Below are 25837 nucleotides of genomic sequence, written 5' to 3' on the forward strand. Positions count from 1 at the left end.
CCAGCTGTCATCTCTACTTTGTAGAATATCCTCCATGTTTAAACTACTAAAAAAGTTCATCCAGTATTTGAAAAGTTATTTTCATTTTTTTGGTCAAAATGCTGCTTGTAATAAGAGTTCCTTTTAATTTTGACTGGTATTGAAGCAGTAATGGAATAGTTCTCCTTGTCCTCTCCTCTTTTTTAATCAATAATAAAATATGTGTTAATTGTTACCTTATTTATATCACAGTCAATCAATGAGCAGATACAATTGACTTTTGGCGTTCTTACCCTCACTGCACCTACTGCTTTACAGCTAACGCTATTGTTGCCCTTGCTTGCTCTGTAGGCTTACTGAACAATTTCACTATATTGCTCACTTAGTAAATGTGCTTCTGTGTGCAGACCCATTAACCAAAAGCAGCAAAGAGAGGATAAGTGAAGTGCCTTGAGCATGGGAGAGGTGCTATATAAATCCATCAATCCATCCATTATCCAACCCGCTATATCTTAACTACAGGGTCATGGGGGTCTGCTGGAGCCAATCCCAGCCAACACAGGGCGCAAGGCAGGAAACAAACCCCGAATTTAGAATCGCCAATGCACCTAACCTGCATGTCTTTGGACAGTGGGAGGAAACCCACGCAGACACGGGAAGAACATACAAACTCCACGCAGGGAAGACCTGGGAAGTGAACCCGGGTCTCCTAACTGCTAGGTAGCAGCGCTACCCACTGCGCCACCATGCCGCCTGCTATATAAATAAAATGTATTATTATTATATTATTATTATTACTAAGTACAATATTCTCATGAGTTAGTGACCTACATGATGCACTTATAAAAATTATTATGTACGACGTCCTTGTGGTTTGATGACCTCTTGTGTCATATTTAGCCACTTGTTCTTCGTTCCGGCACCAACGTAACCAGCCTCTCCTCAAAACTCACCCTTTACCATACCATGGAGCCGCGCCTGCATCACCACATAGTTAGAAAAAATTTAGTGTACAGCAAACAGCAAAAACTCAACTTGTGTAACCTACACATTAAGTTATTTTTGCTGTGCTGCCCCCACAACTAGGTAGGCAGGTTTATTATACGTCAGAGTTTCCCAGGAAATATCCTTGTCTTAGGCACCTATCCGGGCGTCTGGGTGGATTTTCCATAACTGTCAGTTTGGTAGTGATTACAAACGCCCTTCAATCTATTATACAGAGAAAAACTCCAAGCAGTCTTTTTTCATTTTTGTGTCCTCATTTGTGATTTGGGCTTGGGAGCTATGGTAACTCTACAACCAGGTGGGAGCGTCAAGTATAAACCAGCTTTTAGTAGGTGGTTAAGGCATTCTGGCATGCTATAGGCAGCAGACTTTAAAATCAACACCAAAGTTATTGATGGATTAGATCTTTTGTTTTTATCCAATTGTTTTTGATTAGGAAATATTGCATGCAACAAAGATCCAAAACATCTGATAGTCCACCGGACTTTGCTAGTCTGTAGTGTGGTTGCCTGGAATTAAAAACTGCTAGTCCCAGGCATCTGGACTACTAATTTGTTCACCCCTGCATAGTCTTGAGTTCTCTGTTTTTTTTGGTTTTTTTGTTCTTTATTTTGCCTTATACGATTTCTCGTATTAGGAATTTGTTAGTTTTCGCATACCCCTTGGGGTCAGAGCGCAGGGTCAGCCATTGTACAGCACCCCTGGAGCAATTACAGGTTAAGGGTCTTGCTCAAGGGCCCAGCAGAGTAGGATCTCTTTTGGCAGTGACGCGGATTCGAACCGGCAACCTACAGGATACCAGAGCAGATCCTTAGCCTCAGAGCCTACCTAAAGAGGAAAACAAAACCTAAAGTACACAGACTTAACGCATTTGATCTGCATTTATGGCTTATCAATATTCTTCTAGTACATTGGACTGAAACACAATTTAGCTGTGGAGAGCTTTACAATCTTCATATATTAATGTACAGTATACTTACCATTCTGTGATGAATAATTTGGAGTTGTGCTTTGATAAGCAACTAGAAAGAAAAACAAAGCATTAATAACACAGTGCAAGTATGTTTGCTTTTCAAGAAGCCAGTGCCTCGGTATCATTTGCCACAGTTTATCACAGGAAAGGGAACACTTACATTTTAAAATATAAAATCAGTGCAGAATTGCTAATTAACATTACTTGTGTATTTTTAGGATGCAGAAGAAAACTACTGTACAGTGCTTGGGAAAAGAAAGAAAAAAAAACTAGCCATACATATCATGCAAACTTGGGACTCTAATGTAAGGCGATGTGCTATCCATTTTGAAAATTAGATATTCTTAATGCTAATCTGTTCATTTTCATTTTATTAAAAGCCTCTTTTAGCTCTGAAAGCTCTGAAATGGATCACGATCCTAAGCAATCGTAAGCAATAATAGCAGATTCAGGGTTCTGACCTCATGACACTTATCAGCAAAACAAAGTATTATGTTCAGCATGCAGAAATATTTGGGAATACAGAGTATTCTGTGTTTGCAGTTTCAGCATTAAAACTATTTACATATTTGCTTATATCTCTTTGTGGGCCTTGTAGCGCCTAGGAAATCTCTAAATATACCTGGAGATGGTTGCTAAGTACAGTAAGGCCTTGGTTTGTTATCATAAGATTTTGTTATTGTGGTCATCCTGACAACATATGTGCATGACACTCCGGTAAGCATTGTTAGTATTTAGTGATTTTCAAATCTGTAGCTAATATGTAATGTTGAATTCCAAATATAATTTAAATAAAACAAGATGCTGCATAATTGATTACAGTTGTCTTTCAAGCTGAACAAGTGCCGTCTACAGCTTTTTCTGTAATTTGTGGGAGTCTCTGGACTGTAAGAAGGAGCAGCTGGACAAGCACACCTGGGGCCTCGTGCATAACACCGTGCGTAGAATTCACACTATAACATGGCATATGGACAAAAGCAGAAATGTTCATACGCACAAAAAAATCCAGATGCATAAATCTGTGCAAACGACAACTTCCATGTTCTTCCGTTACATAAATCCCGGTCAGCGTGAAAAGTAACCACGTGCATGCGCCTGCTGTACTGCTCCAACTCCTCCCAAAATTATGCCTCTTTGAATATGCAAATCAATATAAATAGCCCTTAAGCTCAGCCTTCTGTGAAAAGACAATGGCAAAAGCACGGGGGGAAATAGAAGAATTTCAGCAAATACAAAGTGGAGGCAAGGAAAACCTTACTATTTGTTGGTTTAAACAGTAATATAATCAACAAAAGAAAGTTGATCAAGTGACAAAGTGTCAGAGAAACTCGAAAGTTCAAGTTCACAAAGGCGTACAGTGCCGAAATAAAAAAGAAGTTGTCAGATATCAAAGTCGCTGTGAAAAGGCGAGTTATAGCCCACTGTCTGAGTGTCATATAGAAGCTTATTAGGGTACAGAGAAAAGAAAAAAAAATAGAGACACAGTGAGAAAAAAAGCTCAAAATGCCAACTTTTTTTGTCATTAAAGTAGAACATCATAAACTTCATCATTAAATTGTTTAATTTACTAGTTTCTCAAATACCATAGTAACTAAAGTAGCACGTTAAATGCTTTGTTTTGTATGTGTTCTTCTACGTGCTCTGTGTGTGTGAATCACTACGAGCTTCTTAAACGGGCTTTCTCTTCCTCTGACAGGACACAGAATACATTACATTCATGATATTACAGCTCTCTGAACAATACTGAGATGTATACTTGATATAATTTTCATGATAACAGGAATTAAGGCATGCTATTAAACATGGGAACACAGTGGCGCAGTGATAGTGACAAGCTGGCGAACTGTCCACAGATTGTTCCTGCATCCCTTAAGATGCTTTCTGCGCCATGCGCGACCTTCGATGAAATAATTTATTACAGCAGTACTGTCTCTTTCAAACATACTAACCCCCAATTCCTGTCCTTTCTTTTCTTTCTCCAAGTAACTAATCGCCACACAATCAGCTCTGTAATAGATGTTAAGTCATCTGTAAGCTTAGAACAGCGATTCTTCAAAACTTTTAAGGAACATTGAAATATCTTCGTAATGTTTGTTTATTCTATCTGTCTGTCTTTCCAGTGTTGTGCCAGCCCCAGCAAGAATACAGCACGAGACAGGAATAATCTGGGCACCAGCTCGTCGCTAGCGCTGCAACACAGTGTCCTCACGTGTTTAATTATTAACAATATAGATTATTTAAATGACATTAACATTTTATCTGTATAATGTAATAAACATATTTTGCTGAATTTCATCTTAAAAATTATATCATCATCATATGTAAATACGCGCTTTATAAAGTGGCGCAGGTTGTGCAATATTATAACTGTATTACAAGTTTACAATAACGTAATTGTACTTGTAAGTACAAACAGTTCCATAAGGAGCACTTGATGGACTGATTGAGTGCGTTTATAGTTCTTAGGAGGAAACTGTTTCTGAACCGCGAGGTCCGTACAGGAAAGACTCTGAAGTGTTTGTCAGATGAGAGCAAATCAAATAGGCAGCATGGCTGAGGCAGCGTGTGCTTGATGCTGTATATCAATAATTCATCCTTCTGATCAGCTGCTCCGAGTGGTGCAGTGAGAGTAATATGGAAAAAGATGATCCGCTGTGGCAACAACCAATGGGAGTAGCTGAAAGTAGAAGAAGGTGCAGTGAGAGTAACAACATTAAAGCAGCTATGGTATTTAGAATAGTTTGGCCATTCCATGGACCATTATATTGTTACAGGTTAATTACAATCAGATCCCTTAAACTAATGAACAATATGCGGTTAATTTCAGTGTATATGATAAGGCCGCGTCAGGGATGTGGATCTAAAAAGAAAGGGAAACCACACTGGAGCAAAAGCACTGCTTTAATGCTGGGTGCCACCAGTTTGCAAAACCGAGCGGAGAACTTGCGTATGCCAGGGTTTGAGCTACCGTGAAAATGTGCGTGGCTTTACGCCAAGTTTAGGTTTGATACATCGCAATTTAAGCGTGGGAACGGGAGTATGCAACATTTTTGTGCGTATGCACCGTTTATACATGAGGTCCCTGGTCCGAAACTTTTAAACAAACATGTGATGTTGCCAGCAGCATCTATTCCTTCTGAATGCATCTTGTCAAATGGTGGTGGTGGTTAATTTGGGTCATAGGGGTCAGTGAATAAGAAGTCATCCTAACTCCAGCATAGCAGAATAAATCATTTACGTAAATATAATTAATGTAGTTCGCTTCCCAGCTCCTCCCTGCGTGGAGTTTGCATGTTCTCCCCGTGTCTGCATGGGTTTCCATCGGGTACTCAAGTTTCCTCCCACAGTCCAAAGACATGCAGGTTAGGTGCATTGGTGATTCTAAATTGTCCCTAGTGTGTGCTTGGTGTGTGTGTGTGTGTGCCCTGCCCAGGGTTTGTTTCCTGCCTTGCGCCATGTGTTGGCTGGGATTGGCTCCAGCATACCCCCTTGACCATGTAGTTAGGATTTTGCGGGTTGGATAATGGATGGATGAATAACGAGTATACATAGACACTGATTTTTTTAAACAGACAAGAAACAAAGTAGTTTGACATTTATCAACATAAATAGATCCCAGTAAAATCTGCCCATTTATAAATTTTTAAACTACGGCCATTTGACAACAGTTGAAACAGTTAATCTCGTACTGTTTCTGTATTCTACAGGATAGAGGCAGGTTCATTGCTCTAGGACTGCTTTGATTGTACTGACTGAAATAAGTTTAAAGCATCAACTACTAAACAATAAAACATATCATCAGTAACTGGTTATATCAGGAAGTCTGCCGATGATGTTGTAACCACCAGAGAAATCAGGGCACTGCCTAAGCATAAATGATGGATGAATAATAAATTCAGTTCCTTGTTAAAAGCTAGTTATGCTGTGTTTACAGTGCCTATTAAAAGTGCTTACTCTTTAGGAAGTTTTCACATTTTATTGTTATACAACATTGAATTCTAATTGATTTAATTTTCCTTTTTGACACTGATTGAAAGAAAAGACTCTTTAATGTCAAAATGAAAACAAATCTATGCAAAGTTGTCTAAATTAATTAGAAAAGCAAAACAAAAACTGATTGATCACATAAGTAATTGCTTCCTTAAATATTATACACCAAATCGTCACGAGTGCAGCCAATTGGTTTTAGAAGTCAGAGAATTACTTAAATGGAGATTTGTCTGTAGTCAAGAGGTTTCAACCTTTTTTGGAAGGTCCAACTCATGGCAAGTCAGTGTCATCGCCTAATCTACACAATAAAGGTGGGTTTTCTCCAAGAAACTCTGAGAAAAGTTGGAAGAAAAGCTAAAGTCTGAGTTTGGTGTTATAACCCACCTGTGGGTTTGCAACCGATCAAGACTGTAGTTTACCACAAATAGGGTAATAAGATGTTGATTAAAAACAAGTAGTTGTTTGTTTACAGAGAGCCTTTTTATATTGTATAATCACGGTGGGAAAATACGTACAGTGAAAATGGTAGACAAAAGAAACAGGATAATAAAGAAAAAAGTGAATTACACAAAACATAGAACCTTGCAACACAATAGCAACAGTAATTCATCAGTGCAAAAATCCACTATAAAAACAAGAAAGGAAACACACAACCTAAAAAATATTTATGTAAAATAAATACGTTTAGGGATTTTGAAGTGGTTTGTCATGTGGTGGGTGCAGCAACATGCTGTATCAGTGCATGCTCCCAGTCTCTCTCTCTAGGCTTTAAAACAGCCATACAAAGAGGAATAAAAGCTCCTCTTTAAAATGAAAGAAAGGAGCCTACACTGGCTTATAGGAGTTTAAAACTCTCCTAATAACAGCTAGCCTCTAAGCCACATAGCCTCTTTATACATGTCAACACTTTCTCAGTACAACTCCAGAGTTTGGTCAATCAACACCCCCATACCCCCCTCAGCTCAAGCCTTAAGTTGTTGTTGTTGTTCTTTTATTTCGCCTTATACAATTTCTTGTATTAGGAATTTGTTAGTTTTTGCACACCCCTTGGGGTCAGAGCGCAGGGTCAAGCCATTGTACAGCGCCCCTGGAGCAATTACAGGTTAAGGGTCTTGCTCAAGGGCCCAGCAGAGTAGGATCTCATTTTGGCAGTGACGGGGATTCGAACCGGCAACCTTCTGGATACCAGCACAGATCCTTAGCCTCAGAGCCACCACTCCGCCCCAAGTTGCAGATAATTCCAACTCTCAGGCTTCACATTATGGTGTCACCACTAACCTTCCTTGAGGCGAATTAACCACTGCCAAACATGAAACAAAAATTAAATCCTACATGAACATTTTACTCAATAGGGTATTACAGTACTTGGCCACTAACCTGGCCACGGCCCTGCCTGATTGCTGCGACTGTGTATAGGAGAGTGGTAGATCCCAGTACAATAAATAACCGTGCTGTTCCTGTTTTAAACTGAATAAAGCTGGTTGTGCTAAAGTACTGTGACTCAGACTCGTGTTTTGAGGTGCAAGACAGGGACTCACATGTCACATGGTACCAGAAGTGGGGTTCTTGCACCGAGGGATCCCCAAGAAGTACAGCAACCCCTGGAGCAAGATGAGGGTCCGGCAGCTGCCCCTGCCTTGGCGCGGCCACAAGACGTGCTGCCAAAGATGGCTCCCTCATATGACTCCGAGTACTTCCTATTCTGCTTTGAACATATGGCAACATTGATGCACTGGGACAGGGGAGCCAAGGCAGCTATTTTGGCCCAGTTTTTAACCGGAGATCCCTCCAAGTTGTAAGGAATCTCCCTCCGGAAAGGCTATATGGTTATGACTACCTGAAGCAACAGTTGTGCCAGTTTCAGCTGTGGTATATTCATCTGGATCACTCTGTACGAGGACAGATCCAGGGTTTAGTGGACTTGATTCAAAGCTGGATCTGCATTCAAATGCATTCTGGAGAAGCGCGCTATTGATGCAGTCCTTGTCAGGGATAGATGAGAGCCTTGTGATGAAATGCTACAGAATGATGTCCACTCGCTGCTGGATCTAACTGGCTGACTAGAGGGTGCACAAGCCACCTGGAAACAATGGGGCTACTCAGGTTTGACACCGATTTCAATCCAGCCAACACAGACCTTCAGGGTCGCCAACGCCATGGACAGAAGACGCCAGACTGTGAACAGCATAGTGCGGACTAAATGCAGCTGCTTCTGCTGTGATCAAATGGGACATCTGGCTCGGGAGCATCACCTTCCACCTGTGCAAACAATGGCTGTCTGTCTGGCCCAGGTATGTGGCTTGCAAGTTTCCCCCAAGATGTTAAAAGATGAAAATTTTAAGGTCTCTATTATGTTGGCCTGACGGGAATTCTCTGCACTGTTGGACTCTGGTAGCGACCTCTGTGTAGTCCGCCGTGACTTATTCCGGTAGTCCCCTTATAAGACCTCAGACAAAGTAAACATCTGGTGTGTCCCTGGGGATATTCTGCATCAAACATGGAGGAAGCAGAGACTGCCAACCAGGTGGAGTTTGCTCGACTACAACAAGTGAATAAAAACTTGGATTTTTGCATTCACACAAGCTCACGTTGCAAATGACTCTTACTATCTGGGGAGAGAGGACCCAAATTTTAAAACACCACATTTTTTACTTAAGAATGGTTTTCTGTATCATTTGACCTCTGATTGTATGGGTGATGAATGTATCAAGGAGTTGGTAGTACCAAGTGAGCACAGCGAGAAGGTTTTAAAAATTGCTCACAGTTTTGGAAGGTCACCTTGGTGTGGAAAAGACGAGGGAACGTATTTCGAAACACTTATTAGGTGAATGTGGGCCTGGATGTGGAGCAGTTCTGTAAGACCTGTCCCAACTGTCAAATAGTTTCCACTCACAGACCCACCAGGGCACCCCCTGTATCGATGCCTATTTTAGATGTCCCCTTTGAGAGGGTGGGATTAGATATTGTTGGCCCACTTCCTAGGAGTAAAAGTGGATTTCAGTAAATGATCATGTTAATCGATTTTTCTGTCCTCCCTAGCCATTGGACCTTACTTTCATCCATCCATCCATCCATTTTCCAACCCGCTAAATCTGAACACAGCGTCACGGGGGTCTGCTGGAGCCAATCCCAGCCAACACAGGGCACAAGGCAGGAACCAATCCCGGGCAGGGTGCCAACCCACCGCAGGACGCACACAAACACACCCACACACCAAGCACACACTAGGGCCAATTTAGAATCGCCAATCCACCTAACCAGCATGTCTTTGGACTGTGGGAGGAAACCGGAGCGCCTGGAGGAAACCCACGCAGACACGGGGAGAACATGCAAACTCCACGCAGGGAGGACCCGGGAAGCGAACCCAGGGGACCTTACTTTATTCTTTGTTAATTAATATTGCCTAATTTTTATAGTTTTTGTTTTTTCTTTCTTCATCTTGTAAAACACTTTGAGCTACATCATTTGTATGAAAATGTGCCATACAAATAAATGTTGTTGTTGTTTTTGATTATGCCACAAGATACCCAGAAGTAGCTGTGCTGTGACAGGCGGAGACCTGAACTATTGTAAAAGCACTCTTGGATATGTTCACATGTATTGGTATCCCTCGCAAGATTCTCACTGATCAGGACACACCCTTTTATGTCTTGCTTCATGAAGAAGCTATGCGAAAGATTCAGAATTAAGCAGTTACACTCTATCCGCAGATGACTGGCCTGACTGAATGATTTAATAAAACCCTAAAACAGATGATTCGGCGGGTAGCCCATGACGAGCCAACTTCCTAGGATACTAAAGTACTTTTCCTCCTGTTTGCTGTCTGAGAAGCCCCGCAAATGTCCATTGGGATGGGGAGGTTTGTCGACCAAGTCGTTTCGCTACAACAGCAGATTGCCATATTGTCCTCTATTGCGGTGGAATATCAGCAGTGCGAGCAGGAGGCACAAAAACGCCATTATGACGAGTAAACTCTGTGAGTTTAAGAAGGGGGATCTCATGCTGGTGTTGATCGTGTCTGATCCACATAAATTTCGGTCCGAATGGCAAGGGCCAGCAGTGATAGAAGAATTATAAAGGTAGAATTCCCAGGTGATGAAAACCCATACAAATTTTGCAAGTTAATCTTTTAAAGGACTGGCATGACCATCACGAAGTCCTGGTCACAGTCACAGCGGTCACCCAGACTGAGGTCGCTATTGGGGATGATTTAACTGACACCCACAAAGTGAAATTGCTATCGCTGATCAAGGAGAACTCGGACATCTTTTTGCAAAACACAAGATTGTCACTCCACCTGGTGTTGCTATACAGGTTCCCCCGTATCGCCTACCAGAGGCAACAAGGAAAATGATACACGACGAAGTCCAACAGATGCTCCAATTAAGCGTTATTTGGCCAATTGTACTTGTCTCAAATTCCAATGGTTTGGTTCAGTTCTGTATTAATTTTAGGAGTTTGAATAAGATTTCCAAGTTTGCTGCATACCCAATACTGCGTGTGGATGAGCTATTGGAAAAGCTCGGGCAGGCGTCATATATCTCCACCCTTGACCTCACAAAGGGTTATTGGTGGGTCCCCTTGGAGGAGTCTAGTTGTGAGAAGACCGCGTTCTCCACTCCAGACGGGTTGTTTGAATTTACGGCACTCCCTTTTGGTCTCCATGGTGCACCACTGACCTTTCAGCGAATGATGGACCAGATCCTGCATCTCCATTCCGCGTATGCGGGTGCCTATCTTGACGATGTGGTCAGTATCAGTAATGACTGGGAATCTCATCTTGTACATCTTGACAGTTTATGGCTGGCAGGGTTGATGGCCAACCCTAAGAAGTGCAAGCTGGGTATGTCAGAAACTCATTATCTGGGATATTCCATGGGGAACGGTGTGCTCAAGCCTCAAATGGACAAGGTGGGGGAGGTGCTTGCATATTCCCATCCTGAAACACAGAGACAGGTTCGTGCCATCCTCGGGCTCGCGGGGTATTACAGGCGGTTCAATCCTAATTTTGCGCATTGGCCACCCCCTCACTTACTTGACAAAGGGCCGATAGAATTGTAGTTTTGTCTGGACCAACGCCTGTGAGAGCGCTTTCGTGGACCTAAAAGCCAGTTTTATCACCATTCCCAGTTCTGTGCAATCCTGACTTTTCGAAGGAATCTATTCTGCTAGTACATTTGGTTTAGTAGTGGTGCTCCCACAATGTTCTGAGGGGAGGAGCACCCCATCACGTTTCTCAGCAGAAAGCTGCTACCCAGGGTTAATAATAACATAATTATTTGACTATTGAAAAGGAGTGCTTGGCAATTAAGTAGGCGGTGGAGGCCCTCCTTTACTATCTCTGGACATGACAGTTTACCCTGGTGACTGACCACGCCCCGCTACAATGGCTGTACAAACAGAAGGATACGAACGCCCGGCTCACTCGGTGGTCTATTAGTTTGCAAGCTTTTGCTTTTGATGTTCACCACCATCCCGGGGCTGCAAACACCAATGCTGAAGTTCTCTCCCTCCTAGCCGAGCCCAACATAGTTATAAATGAATTAACAATATCAAGAAACTAAAATATTCAGTCAATCCTTACATGGAAAAAAAACACCAACACACCTAAAGCCCCCCGTTTTAACATTTCTCATTTTTGCATAATCACATGTGTGTCAGCACACTGTGCCACACTCAAAGATGCAAAATGGCCTTTCATGTGTATACAACTGGATGAAAAACTGCAGGAAAGCTGAATCTTACTTACACTTATCCACTGTACATTGTATTTCTCATTCTTATCAAATAATACATCAAAGCTGCCATTTATAATGTTAAGTGGATGAGTCCACACACCGCTAAGTGCCAGCCCCTTGTGCTGTGCCAGCATCACAGTGTAGAACAAAGTGGACATTGCCCATTCTGCTAGGCTTTAGGGGCACTTAAGGCTGAAGAGAGCAGATTTAAAAGGGATGCAAGCATGCAGCTTCGCCTTCCCCTATTGTATTCCAAACTAAGTGAATGAACCCCAGTGTGTATTAGGATCTGCCTGTACTTCATCAGATAATAAAGTTGTAAATCAGATGCTGAGACGACATCTTTCTGGAGGTCCCCAGCAGACTTCTTGAGTAAGAAGGTGCAAAATGGACCCAAGTAAGAACAAACAGCTGTAAATCAATAAATAACAACTCTGATGGACAGGAGAACATGTCTATAAGGAGACACTGACTCTGTAACTGGAAGTGACTTTATTCCAATCAGGAGACGTTATACATTCCCCAAAACTAGTTATACTCCTACCATATATGATATTTTCTATGGAATGCTGGGAACACACTCTGGCTCTTTCAAGGGAACTCTGATTTCTCTCTCCAAAATGACTGAAAACCTCTGAAACTACAAGCTTATGTGCCATTTTCTGTTTGGGGATATAACATTCTGTATAGGTTATATGCTCCCAGGTTGCTTCCAGGAGCCTTTTGAGCCCAGAACCATTGATAACATATCCAAGGATGAGCTGGACAAATGAGGACCACACACAGTCAGCAAGGGGTTGGTGTAAAGTGGTAAGTTGGTTTTATTACAATCAAACAATGTCCAAAAAGCAGTGTCCAAATAGTGCAGTGCAAAAATTATTGCAAATAAATGATTAATTCATAAAATCAAAGTGTAACATGGAGGTTAAAATCCATATAAATAATTCCCATAAAAATGAGGTGAAAATCTCAGACACATTCCACTATTAAAACAATCACGAGCCCCAGTGCCTCTTTCTAAAATTTGGGGTCTTTTCAGATTATCCCATCAGGACCTTGCAGCATGAGGAGATGCCTACCAACAGGTGCAGTAATCCAATAAATCCCAGGTTTGGATTCCTACTGCCGGTCTGTTGGTGTCCTGCTGAACCCCACTCACTTCTCCCTTAGCGAGTGCATCAGCGTCAACAGGGAGATTCTGCACTAAAGGGTCGCTCATACTCGATGCTCTAAAGAGCGACCCTTCACCAGTCCCACAGTGTAGGTTCCCAATCAACCTCAGAGTGGCGCATGCATGCCCACAATTGCATCTGCACCCGCTTGGAGCCTGCATACTTAGGGACTCTTGATTATCTACGCGGTGGTGTGCTGGGGAGGCAGCATTAAGAAGAAAGACGCCTCACGCCTGGACAAACTGGTGAGGAAGGCAGGCTCTATTGTTGGAATGGAGCTAGACAGTTTGACATCTGTGGCAGAGAGACGGGCGCTGAGCAGACTCCTGTCAATCTTGGAGAATCCACTGCATCCAATAAACAGTGTCATCTCCAGACAGAGGAGCAGCTTCAGCGACAGACTGCTGTCACTGTCCTGCTCCACTGACAGACTGAGGAGATCGTTCCTCCCCCAATCTATGCGAATCTTCAGTTCTACCCGGGGGGGGGGGGGGGGGGTAAACGTTAACATTATAAAAAGTTATTGTCTGTTTTTACCTGCATTATTATCAATCTTAAATTTAATATTGTTTTTTGTATCAGTATGCTGCTGCTGGAGAATGTGAATTTCCCCTTGGGATTAATAAAGTATCTAACTATCTATTTATTTATTTCAAATTGTACTTCTCCATAGTCCTCTTATCATAGTGGAGCAGAACACTGAAAACATCTTTCTCTTTGTGGATCAGAAATTGACAATCTCTCTGCCAAGGCAAGCTGTAGGCCTGTGGACTGAAAAGGCTGAGAAGCAGGAATTACTTCACTGAATATCTCTTGGAATCCAGTAAATAAATCATTAAGAAATGAAGAGTATGACAACTGTAAATCTGCTAGAGCAGGCTGGCCCAAAAACTGAGTGATCATGCAAAAAGAATATTAGTGAGGGAGGCCACCAAGAAAGCTACATTTAATTCCAAAGGAGCCAGGAGCTACATCAGCTGAAATGGAAGAGTGGAAAAGAGAAAGACAGAATTTTTAAAAAGAGCACAGAGAGCTTGCCTCAAAGCACATGGAAGCCTGTTAAGTCAGAAGAAAGAAGCTTCTATGGTCCGTTGAGGCAGAAATTGATCTTTTTGGTCACCAGACTAAGCATCCAAACACTGCACATTATCAAGAACATACCATTAATGACCATAAAGTATGGTGTTGGCAGCATTATGCTATGGGGGTAGTTCTTTGCAGGAGGCTCTGCAAGGCTTGTAAGGGTAGATGATAAAATGAATGCAGCAAAATACAGGAAAATCATGGAGCAAAACTTGATGCTGTCTATAATCCTAAGCATAAAGCACAAGCTACACAGGAATGGCATAAAAACAACAACGTTACTGTCATGGAGTGACCAACTAAGAGTCCAGATACCAATCCAATTATGAATTTGTGGCTGGCATTGAAAACGTCGGTTCACTCACAGTCCTAATGCAATCAATCAGAAATTGAGCAGTTCTGCATAGAAGAATGGTGAAAATTTGCAGTGTTCAGATGTGCAAAGCTGATACAATCTACAAAAAACAACTAAAGAACACACATAAACACAAAGTTATTGTTAATTTTCCAGATTGGTTGAAGAAAAACTAAATTTAAAGACTTAAAATATCAACTTAAAAACACAGCTGTTGTGAGCTTGTTTAATACAGTTTGACCTAACACATCAGGTCTGTTTGACATAACACAAACTCCTGGTGCCTGAGAGATAAGGAGTATAAAACAGAAAAGGAGAACTGGTTTATGAAGTGCTGTAGTCAACACACGTTAGGAGAACTTGTAAATAACTTTTCTTTGGCTCCTCTTGCTTTCGCCACACCAGGAACTGTGTACGCCTGGAGTGCCTCCGGGTGCAAGGGCAGCACTTCCGCCACACCAGGAAGTGCTGCCGGACGACTATCAACGAGCACCTGGAGCACATCCAGGGCGTGATTAAAGGGGCCGCCTCACTCCCTTCGAGGAGCTGGAGTTGGAAAGAGGAAGATGGAGCTTGTGCAAGAGGAGTGGAGGCAGCCATAGAGAGATAAAGGACTGGAGGAGTCATGTGTGAGTCGCTGGAACCTATGAAATAAACCGTGTGTTGTGGACATTGGTGTCGTGTCTGTCTGTGGCTGGGCTATCTGTTACACTATCTATCAATCTATCTACAGTTGATTCAGAAAGTATTCAGACCCCTTTGGCCTTCTGTCAAAATCATTTATATTTGTCTCCCAAATCACGCAGCACTCAATACCCTGGAATGACAATGCAAAAACAGAATTGTAAAAAATTTTGCAAAGTTTTTAAAAACTAAAATTTTACAGTGATTCAACATAGCAAAAGGTGAAAGGATCTGAATGCTTTCTGAATCCAGTGTAACTAAATACTGATGGTGTTATTTTTATTTTTCCCCGTAAGTAAAAGAGAAGTTTCATTGTCAATAAAAGGTGAAGTATCACTTCCAGTTAACAGAAATTGACCAAAAGTTGACCGAAATCTATGTTTTGTACCTAATACTTGTATGCAAAATTTGGTTGACCTAAATCAGGGGTGGGCAACGTCGGTCCTGGAGAGCTGCAGTGGCTACAGGTTTTCATTCCAACCCAATTGCTTAATTATAAACCAATCATTTCCAATCTCAGACCTTATTTAATTGTATGTTTGTTAGTCTGTAATGTAAGGTTCTTATATTATAGATTTTTTCCTTTCCAAGGATATCATCAAAATGATTTGAAACCTAAAATGGATATTTTTTGTCACATTTTCTATTAATTATCTTATTAAATCCAACAGTTCATGATGAACACACACAGATGTAAATGGAAACAAGCTAGATGGTAAACTTCTGACTGCTTTGTCATTTACATCTTATTGCTAAGAAGGAGCCATTAAAACAGTGAATGCAGTTGTTTAAGACTGAAATAAGCAATTAAGGGTGTGGAACCTTAACAAGTGATACCACTAAAGTGAAGCATCAAAATGTCACTTAAGCAATAAGTGCTTCATCAGCAGTAATTGACTTCTCATGAAGAAACTGGGTTGGAAGAAAAACCTGCAGCTACTGTGGCTCTTCTGGACCAACATTGCCCACCCCTGACCTAAGTGAAAGCATACTCAACTTATTGTGTTAACATACACACAGACAGAATTCCAAAAATAGTATTTTCGGACTAAAACATCGAGATTCATTAAAATCTTAAAATTAAATTTTTGGAGGATTCCAATACTTTCCCTATACTTCATATACGAGAAAATCAGGAAGGTCTTAAAAAAATGGTATTTTTGGTCTAAAATGTTGAGATTCATCAAAATCTCTACATCGGATCTTTGGACAATTACAATACTTTCCCTATATTTTGTATACGAGAAAGTAAAAAAGCAAAAGAAGATTTACAGCAAACAAGAAATACTGTAAAATAGTATGAATGAGAACAAACAAAATGCTCAAGTCTAAAAAATTACCACAACATAAATAAATACTGGCTGAAATCTGAAGATATTAATCCACATTTTAACTACCTGGCAAAGGAGTCACAATATCACAATATGAGGTTGGGTAAGGAAAAGAGTTAGGACTTCTGGGGGGTATTTTCCATACGTCGCTTAAATCATCCGAGATCAGATGCCTCATCTTGGATGAGTTAATGCCAGTGAAACTCATCCAGGATAAGTCGGTTTTTCAAACGCAGCCGTGTAGTAGATTAGTTTAGCTGGATCTAATCATCCGAGATGAATGCGCGCGCCCGCGCTGATTGAAAAGCCCATATATATTGAGTCTAGAAAACATGATCAGCAAGTCTTTGATAGGATGTAACAAAATGACAAAAGAACAGGCGCATTTTTTTCTTCACACAAGTGGAGCAAGACCTTTTATTCAAAGGACATGAAGAATTTCAAGGTTTAATATGCACAATAGGTAGCACTGCAAAAGCAGCCCAAACCAGAAAAGACGGCTGGTACAAAGTTGCCGACAAATTAAACAATAAGTAGTGTGCATTGTACTTACTGAATGCTGCGTTTCATTTCCTATGTGTCAGATTAATTATTATTTAATATGTCATAATTCCAGGTCAAATGTGAGCACAAGGAGAACATGGGAACAGGTTAAAGTGAAGTACAAGAATATACTTCAAACTGGTAAATATTGGTATATAACTATTTAAAAAATTGTTGACATAAATAATCATATATAATATAAAAAACATTTTAAAGCTAATAAGAAGGCAGACAAGCAAAAAACAGCTGGATGTCCACGCAGTCCAGACCTAACCCCTGCAGAAGAGTTGGCTCTCTAGCAAAATGCCCATCGCCCTGTTTCTGAGGGCATTCCAGGGGGAAGCTCCTCCTCAGAACCAGTGGTCACTTCATTTCAGGTAAAGGATGGTCATTGCATATATTTGTCCTCAATGTGTGCCATAGGTATGTTCCATATAGCCCTCTTTTTTTTGTTGGGTCAGTTGCAGGGAATGTCATATCCCTAGAACCTGTGTCTGACCAGGAGGAGAAGTACATTTTCCAAATACAGTAATGTTTGATCAGACTCCACTCTGATCAGTCCCATGTGTCCCAATCGCATTTGGAAATCCTGGGTAATGAGAATGTTAGGCTGATTGTGAGATGTGGGTGTTTTAGCCTGTGTATTACCTACCTGCAATGGCATGAGACACATCTTTTATTGTCTGCACACGCAGGTGTCCAGGAAACACAATGAAAACCCGAAAGAAATATTTCAGAGCCAAACAGACTTTACGAATTGCCTGGCAACTGCACTTTTAGATAGATTTTCCACATCGCCTACAGTACTGTATATAAAAAAAGTGCCGCTTGCAAAAAACCTCAAAGCAATGCATACTGTCTGTGTGGTGGTGAGAGCCCGACTTCGCCGAGTTTGACTTCGAATAAAAGGTGGTAATAAATCTTTGAGGTACAATATTTCCTCTCGGCTAAAGCAGAATCTTTTGAAAAGAATTTCCTCCGGGAGCAATAAAGGATCTTGCTGATTGCAGAAACCCCTCTCTATATGAAATTCTCTTCTTATAATTTGCACACCGATATCAATTGATTGCTCATTCATGAACGGTGAAGCCATGACTGAATGAATTCCACGCACGGACACTGATTCAGTCTGTGAGATAATCCTTGTTTACATCAAACCTGCTCCAAGCAGGTTTGAGGATTCGGATGTGCTGCTATGACAACACTTCCAGCAAGAATTTCGAAAAACCGACAGATCCAGGATCATGCCAAATCGTCAACAATTACATCCGGCTAAACGAGTAATCCACGTACGAAAAATACCCCCCGGTCTCTATTGTCTTCATAAGTATGTGTATTGATTTCTTGTGGCCCCACAGCAGCATAGAAATATTGCAGTTGAGAGAGTTATACAGGTGAGTCTCAACAAATGGGAAAAATTTTAAATACTCACAGGACTGGTCATCCAGACAGGCCATAACTTTAAAGGGAAAAAAAGAAAAAAAGCATAATCAAAATGAATGTTTAAAACAAATGAGTTCTAATGAGTTATAATACTATTTATCATACTGTATATATCACTGTCTCTTTCCCCAGAGTTATTATGAAGTTCTTTTGTCTTCATCACTAAACCCCGTCAAAGTAGCTGCTTTTCTTTACCCAATAAAACTGTTTAAATATTACATTTCTTCAGCAACGCATTTATTTAATATTCTGTTTTGATATTATTTTGTTAAAGGAAGGTTATCCTTTTGTTTCTCATTGAGGCTTCCTTTTTTAGATGAACACCTCAGGCACTCTTACATAACCTTGTGGTATTATATTAACTAACCTGAGGTTGCTAACAGTGAAAAGTGTTTATTTTTTCTAATGACTGCTGTGAAATAACTAATATTTGAAGTGAGTTACTACTTTGCTTGAGTTGGAGGGCTCACAAATTAACATACTTGAGTGAATACAGAGATGTGGTAACGAGCAGAAGGCAATATATGGCAGGTGAGGAGTGATCTTGTAGCTGTGACCTTATGTATAGATGTACTGTATGTGATTTAAGATGGAGATACAATATGGGTAAGAATGCGGTAGCATCGACAGGCTTTAGGAGATGTCAGTAGGTACCAGGAGAATTAGTGGCTGACTTGGAGGGGTGGCTGGGGAGCCTGAAATATGTGTGGTGTGTGTAAATGTGCATGTGATGTTGGCGGAAGCACTAAAATGGTCTATTGTTTTTCTCTTTGTATTTCTCAGATATATCAATTTACTTTATGTAGTCTGTGATAAGGAGAGTGGTCTTGTGGCAGATCTCTACGCCACAAAATTATAGCAATGAAATACAAATGAAAACGACTAACCTGCTCCCATTGTATGCTTAACTCAGATGTGTTTCCACCTTTCATACCACAGTTCCCTAGAAGTGCTTTTACTTTCTCTTCTGTTATTACCATCCTTTTCTCACTCTAGACACTGAGCCATCATTCATCTTTTGATTGTGTGTTTTCCCATTTTCTTCCTGAACCTACATATTGTTATCCTCTAACATGAAGGTGACTTTAAACTATGGCATGCTTCCCACCAGGCTGTTCTTCTTACACATATACTGGCACCCTAGCTTATCCCCCTCTACAGGGCTTTCAGTACACGTGTAAGACTCTCTATCCTTAACAGCACCAGCACTCCCACAGTGATGCATGAAGACCCTCTCTTGCTACAAATGTGGCTTTCTACTTTCCATGGAGATTGGCTGTGGGGCTGAGCTTTGTCCTGTGTCAAAATAGAGGTGCCCTTGTTCCTGATAACTTCTTGATAACTAGGTATCCCCTCAAAACTGTTGAAAGAAAAGTGGATTCCTTATTGTTTACCTGTGGTTTATTTTGTCAGTAGGAAAACCCTGAGAGTGCAAGAGGCATGAAATAAAGTTTGTTTGGCCAGAAGTGTCAAATTATGCGAAGATCATGCCACATAAAAGGAAAGGAAGGAGATATAAACAAAGTTGTCATCTCTCTGTGACCAGTAAATTAGAGGGTGTTTAATAAATTACTGGCAATCACAGACAATAACATTCACCCTCTGTGTGCCATTCTCACTGTGCTGACACAAAAAGCACTATATGAGGTAATGAGCCCCCCAACAGCAGGAGTGTTGTTGATTTCTCACTCTCTGAAATTGTTGCTTTTATTTTATATTGACCTTTACTTTTTGTAGCATGTAATTGCTGCTATAAATTTTGAGATTTACTTCAAGATCAATAAAATATCATTCCTTCTTTCATTCCTTTTGTCCTTACTTCTTAAGCCCATTGGGTTTAAGTCGTATCAAGTGATAGAAAAGTAAGGTAATTTATTTTGCAAAAAGCGAAAGTGGTCCTCCCGGAACAGATGCCTACATTCAGGTAAAGCGATACCAGCGGAATCAAATGTGTGGAGAATCCTGTCAGATACTATGAACAAATCATTGCTGATTGTCAAACTCTTAATAGAGATTAAGACCAGCAACCTTTTGAAATAATCTCTGGTCTAGTTCAAGTTAATGGGAATGTAGGAGCATAACATGTTCTGGAAGGAGTAGAACTTTTCTTGTAATGTTTATAAAGTGTATTTTATAAAGACATTTTATTCCATTTCTACACTAAAACAACATGTTCTGTTGTTTGACTACTGAAAAATGTACATTATTAATACTTTAGTGTTTGCACAAGAATTGCTGGAATATTTTGATAATTAATTTAAGTACAAAGTGTAAAAAGCTCAGTGGTATTGTAATTCTACATTACATAATTTGTTTAACGTTTAATGATGTACAGTGAGGAACATAAGTATTTGAACACCCTGCAATTTTGCAAGTTCTCCCACTTAGAAATCATGGAGGGGTCTGAAATTCACACTGTAGGTGCATTCCCGCTTTGCGAGACAGAATGTAAAAAAAAATTCAGGAAATCACATTGTATGATTTGTACAGAATTTATTTGTATTGCACTGCTGCACAAGTATTTGAACACCTGAGAAAATCAGTGTTAATATTTGGTACAGAAGCCTTTGTTTGCAATTAGAGGTCAAACGTTTCCCATAGTTCTTGTCCAGGTTTGCACACACTGCAACAGGGATTTTGGCCCACTCCTCCACACAGATCTCCTCTAGATCTGTCAGGTTCCGGGGCTGGTGCTGAGCAACATGGAGTTTCAGCTTCCTCCAAAGATTTTCGATTGGATTTAGGTCTGGAGACTGGCTAGGGCACTCCAAAACCTTGATATGCTTCTTACGGAGCCACTCCTTGGTTATCCTGGCTGTGTGCTTCGGGTCATTGTCATGTTGGAAGACCTAGCCACGACCCATCTTCAGTGCTCTGACTGAGGGAAGGAGGTTGTTGCTCAAAATCTCACAATACATGGCCCCATTCATCCTCTCCTTAATACAGTGCAGTCGTCCTGTCCCCTTCGCAGAAAAGCACCTCCAAAGCATAATGTTTCCACCCCCATGCTTCACAGTAGGGATGGTGTTTTTGGGATGCAACTCCTCCTTCTTTATCCTCCAAACACGGCGAGTGAAGTTTAGACCAAAAAGTTCTATTTTGGTCTCATCTGACCACATGACTTTCTCCCATGCCTCCTCTGGATCATCCAGATGGTCATTGGCAGACTTCAGGCGGGCCTGGACATGTGATGACTTGAGCAGGGGAACCTTCCGTGCAATGCGTGATTTGAAACCATGACGGCATAGTGTTCTGCCGACAGTGACCTTTGAAACTGTGGTCCCAGCTCTCTTCATGTCATTGACCAGCTCCTCCCATGTAGTTCTGGGCTGATTCCTCACCTTTCTTATCATCTGTGATACCCCACGAGGTGAGATTTTGCATGGAGCCCCAGTCCAAGGGAGACTGACAGTCGTCTTTAGCCTCTTCTATTTTCTGACAATTGCTCCAACAGTTGATCTATTTTCACCAAGCTGCTTGGCAATTGCCCTGTAGCCCTTTCCAGCCTTGTGGAGGTCCACAATTTTGTCTCTGGTGTCTTTTGACTGCTCTGTGGTCTTGCCCATGGTAGTAGTTGGAGTCTGACTGACTGTGGGGTGGACAGGTGTCTTTAAAGAGCTCAGACAGGTGCTACTAATTAAGATTACTAAGTGGAGTAGAGGTGGACTTCTTAAAGGCAGAGTAACAGGCCTTTGAGAGCCAGAATTCTTGCTGATTACCAGGTGTTCAAATACGTATGTGCAGCAGTGCAATACAAATAAATTCTGTACAAATGATACAATGTGATTTCCTGATTTTTTTTTTTTTACATTCTGTCTCTCACAGTGGGAATGCACCTACAATGTGAATTTCAGACCCCTCCATGATTTCTAAGTGGGAGAACTTGCAAAATCGCAGGGTGTTCAAATACTTATGTTCCTCACTGTATCGTTAATAAAGCAGAATCTGATACTATATCATAGGAAAGAAATTCCTTCTCATTTTATTTCTTCAGTAATGTTACTAAACATTTTTTAGGCTTTGAACTTCTCCAGATTTTGGTCTCTGTCCTTGTCTCCTTTCTGGTCAAAGTGCTGCATTTTCTGAACTTAATCCTCATTTATATATTTTGTGAGCTTTTGACAATACAGAAAAACTAGCTTTATAACAAAAACTGTTTAAACATACTGACATACAAAATAATTAATATCCAAAGGAACAAATGTGTATAATAACACACTTTGTACAAATTGAGAACTTAGTGTGTTTTCCTTAAAAGGATGATATAAAACTTTGTATTTTGCTTAATACTGATTTGCCAAGTACAATTGCAGCTACAGATGGTGATGTTTTTAAATAAGTTAACAAGATGGCCATTCAGGTTTTGTTATGTATTAAATTCAATTTCCAAAAAGGTTATTTTTTTCACAAGTACTTGATTATAGTTAAACATGTAAGTGCAATTACTTCACAGCAATATTTCAATTGTATTCAAAAAACTGTGCAATCTGACAAAAATAAAACTTCTTTCTGAGCAGATTACTGAGAATAATCAATATAATATGTTCGTTTCAGCCATGGGCTAGAAAGAAGTACACGTGTTATTGTGGGTTTCGGTGTCCAAAGATATCCTTTTGTGTCAGTTGGAAATGTTGAATTGGTTGGGTGTGAGTTGGGAATGAATATGACTTGGTGTCTTGATAAATTCCAGTAACACACATAACTTGCAAGGACAGAAAATGCATGGATAATATTTAGTTCATACAGTTTTTCAAATGATAATTGTTCTAAAATTTTGGCAACTCTGTTTAAAAATATAGTACACAGCTTATAAGTTATCTTGATTTGGAATTATGAGCTATCTTAAGACAAGCTACCATGGTTAAAAACAGAATTTCAACCTAAATTGAACACTGGTATTTTCCTGATTCCTAAAAATAATTATTATAATAATGGGATAAACAAGAAAAATAAAATACATAGGTAGATCTTACTTACCTAACAATAAGTTAAAAAGTTTTAAAGCTTTCATTTCCATGACGTTCACACTATGATCCTTCAACTGGAATCTCATAATTAGTAGAAAAATTATGCTTGCAGTTAACTTTAAAAATGCCCCACCCAAAACTCACTGGGCAGTTCACATGATAGCTCAGGTTCTTCCTAGCTTATGGCCTGTTGAGATAATGAAAGGAGGAGGTGCATGGAGCATAAACGTACACTGCCTCCATAGCAAGTGGGGTAGTAAAGTCAGAATTGCTTTTTTTACTATATGAACCTACAATTTGAATAGAAATGAAAAGATGGATACTAATCAAAAGTATCATGTGTCACATTTTATTTCGGACTAATCATTTGCATATGCACTTTACCATTTTAGAGTAATACATCTAATAGTACTCCTTCCTCCATTTTAAGAAAGCATTTGTTCTTTTTTATATGTTCTGTGTTAATTGTTTGAGAGTAAATAATAACAGAACAGTACAATTACTTTGTAGTCCATCTCTAGTTTAGTATTAAAGTAAGAATAAGTCTATAGCTCATTTTTCACATTGTGCACAAACTTTAAGCATATGTTAGTTTGTGTCATAATTTTTCTCATTGGTGCCCCAACAAGTAGACACTGGATTACAAAAGAAAAACCTGTGAGTAGTTTAAAAATATAGCCCACCTATTTTTAAAATCCTTTAAAATGACCATCTTTAGGGCTACTTCACCTAATGAAAAAACACTGCACTAAACACACAAAGGCATAATCTCAGAAACATTAGTCTTACTAATCTATTCCTTTGTGGTTTGTTTTCCAAAATGTACCATAATAAATACATTTTGGGCCAGAGACTATACTGGTAGAATCGAATACAAGACAGCAATCATCCATAAACAGGCCATTACTCCATGGAAAAACATACTAATGTACATATTCTTTCTCACTTTGGAGGTTTTACTTTAGTACTTGGTGCCTACTTTTGTATATTGATTTCATTACAAATGGACAACAAAAATATGCTGAAAAGGGTATAAGGTTTCCAAAAAGGACCAACAAAACAGGCCAGAGTATTCACTAGCCTGCCTAGAGATGGCCTTACCCCAAGTAGCTAGTCCTCAAACGCCGCAAGAAGGCTTTGGCCTGCTCAGGCCTAAAATAGAGCCCTGGCTTTTTTGGGTTCAAGATACGCTTTAAAATGTGCATATTCTACAAAAATTTCTTACAAAGGTAAGAATAATTGTCAACCTCAAGTACAACAAGGATACTTTATAAATGCAGAAAATGTATTTTATTTATACAAAATGAGCAAAGGTGGCCAAATGAAACAAAACGGGTTCGCCTATTAAGTCCTAATATGAGACTCAAGAAGAGAAAACCAAGTATGGAGAAAAAATGTCCAAAAAAACAAAAAATCAGAAGAATAATCACACCACCAAACTCCAACAAACACTCAGTGACACTCTGTGGGAATCCATCTTCTCGAGTAAAAGGTGACATAATTGTGGGCCTGTCTCTTGTGTGCATTCCCACAGAATACACAGATACACAATACAGAAATACTAAATGATGAATAAACATAATGTTAACAGAACTTACATAAAAACATGCAAAATGTAAAAACAACGGAAACAAAAAAAAATACACATAAGCCAGGGAACAAATCTTGACTGTAATATCGGAGTTTTTTTCATGTTCCACATAATCTTTTGCTATAATTACATTTGACAACTCAATTGTATCACACTTGTAAAGCGGCAGTAACTATGATTGATGCTGCTGTCTCAAAACTCAAATGTTGCATGTTGGATTCATCGACGATTCTAAATTAACCTCATATGAACATGGGTAGGTAAGTGAGCGAGTCTTTTTATGGTCTATAGTCTAGTGTTCCATTAGGGCCAATTCCTATGTCGAGTGCAAAGCTACATTTCTAGAAAACTCTGAATTGGATTAAAGCTGGTTTAAAATAATGTATACTGCAGTGAGATAATTAGGAGAAGTGCTCTAAATAAGTATAAATTAAATTGAATACATGTTTACATTATGGTGTAAGTTTAAGGTCATCAGAGGTGGAAAGAGTACTTAAATACTCAAGTATAAGTATTGTTACTTAGACAAAATTTTACTTAAGTAAAAGCAAAAGAAGTTGACATGGAAACTACTCAAGTAAAAGTAAAAAAAATACAATCTGACAAAAATTACTCAAATACAATTTAGTTAGGACAGCACGGGGAGACCTGGGGACCTTGGTTCGTTTCCCGGGTCCTCCCTGCGTGGAGTTTGCATGTTCTCCCCGTGTCTGCGTGGGTTTCCTCCGGGCGCTCCAGTTTCCTCCCACAGTCCAAAGACATGCTGGTTAGGTGGATTGGCGATTCTAAATTGGCCCTAGTGTGTGCTTGGTGTGTGAGTGTGTTTGTGTGTGTCCTGCGGTGGGTTGGCACCCTGCCCAGGATTGGTTCCTGCCTTGTGCCCTGTGTTGGCTGGGATTGGCTCCAGCAGACCCCCGTGACCCTGTGTTCGGATTCAGCGGGTTGGAAACTGGATGGATGGATGGACAATTTAGTTACTTTAG

At 40.2% G+C, this 25837-nt stretch overlaps 1 protein-coding gene across 3 annotated transcripts in view; it reads right to left on the reverse strand.

Moving 5' to 3' along the window:
• Nucleotides 1–23396, reverse strand: part of si:dkey-93h22.7 (uncharacterized) — a 59868-nt gene extending 36472 nt beyond the window's left edge. Inside the window, exons 1-3 of one of the 3 annotated variants that reach the window (XM_028819173.2) lie at nt 23274–23396; nt 18286–18312; nt 1965–2006 (exon numbers count right to left, since the gene is read on the reverse strand). In XM_028819173.2, coding sequence (XP_028675006.1) covers nt 1965–2006; nt 18286–18312; nt 23274–23349 — 145 coding nt within the window. In that variant the 5' untranslated portion in view covers nt 23350–23396. The remainder of the gene's footprint in view (nt 1–1964; nt 2007–18285; nt 18313–23273) is intronic. The other 2 variants (XM_051936254.1, XM_051936255.1) reach the window with 2 other exon arrangements.
• Between the last annotated feature and the right edge of the window lie 2441 nt (nt 23397–25837).

Source organism: Erpetoichthys calabaricus, chromosome 14 (genome assembly GCF_900747795.2).
Source record: "Erpetoichthys calabaricus chromosome 14, fErpCal1.3, whole genome shotgun sequence".
NCBI lineage: Eukaryota > Metazoa > Chordata > Cladistia > Polypteriformes > Polypteridae > Erpetoichthys > Erpetoichthys calabaricus.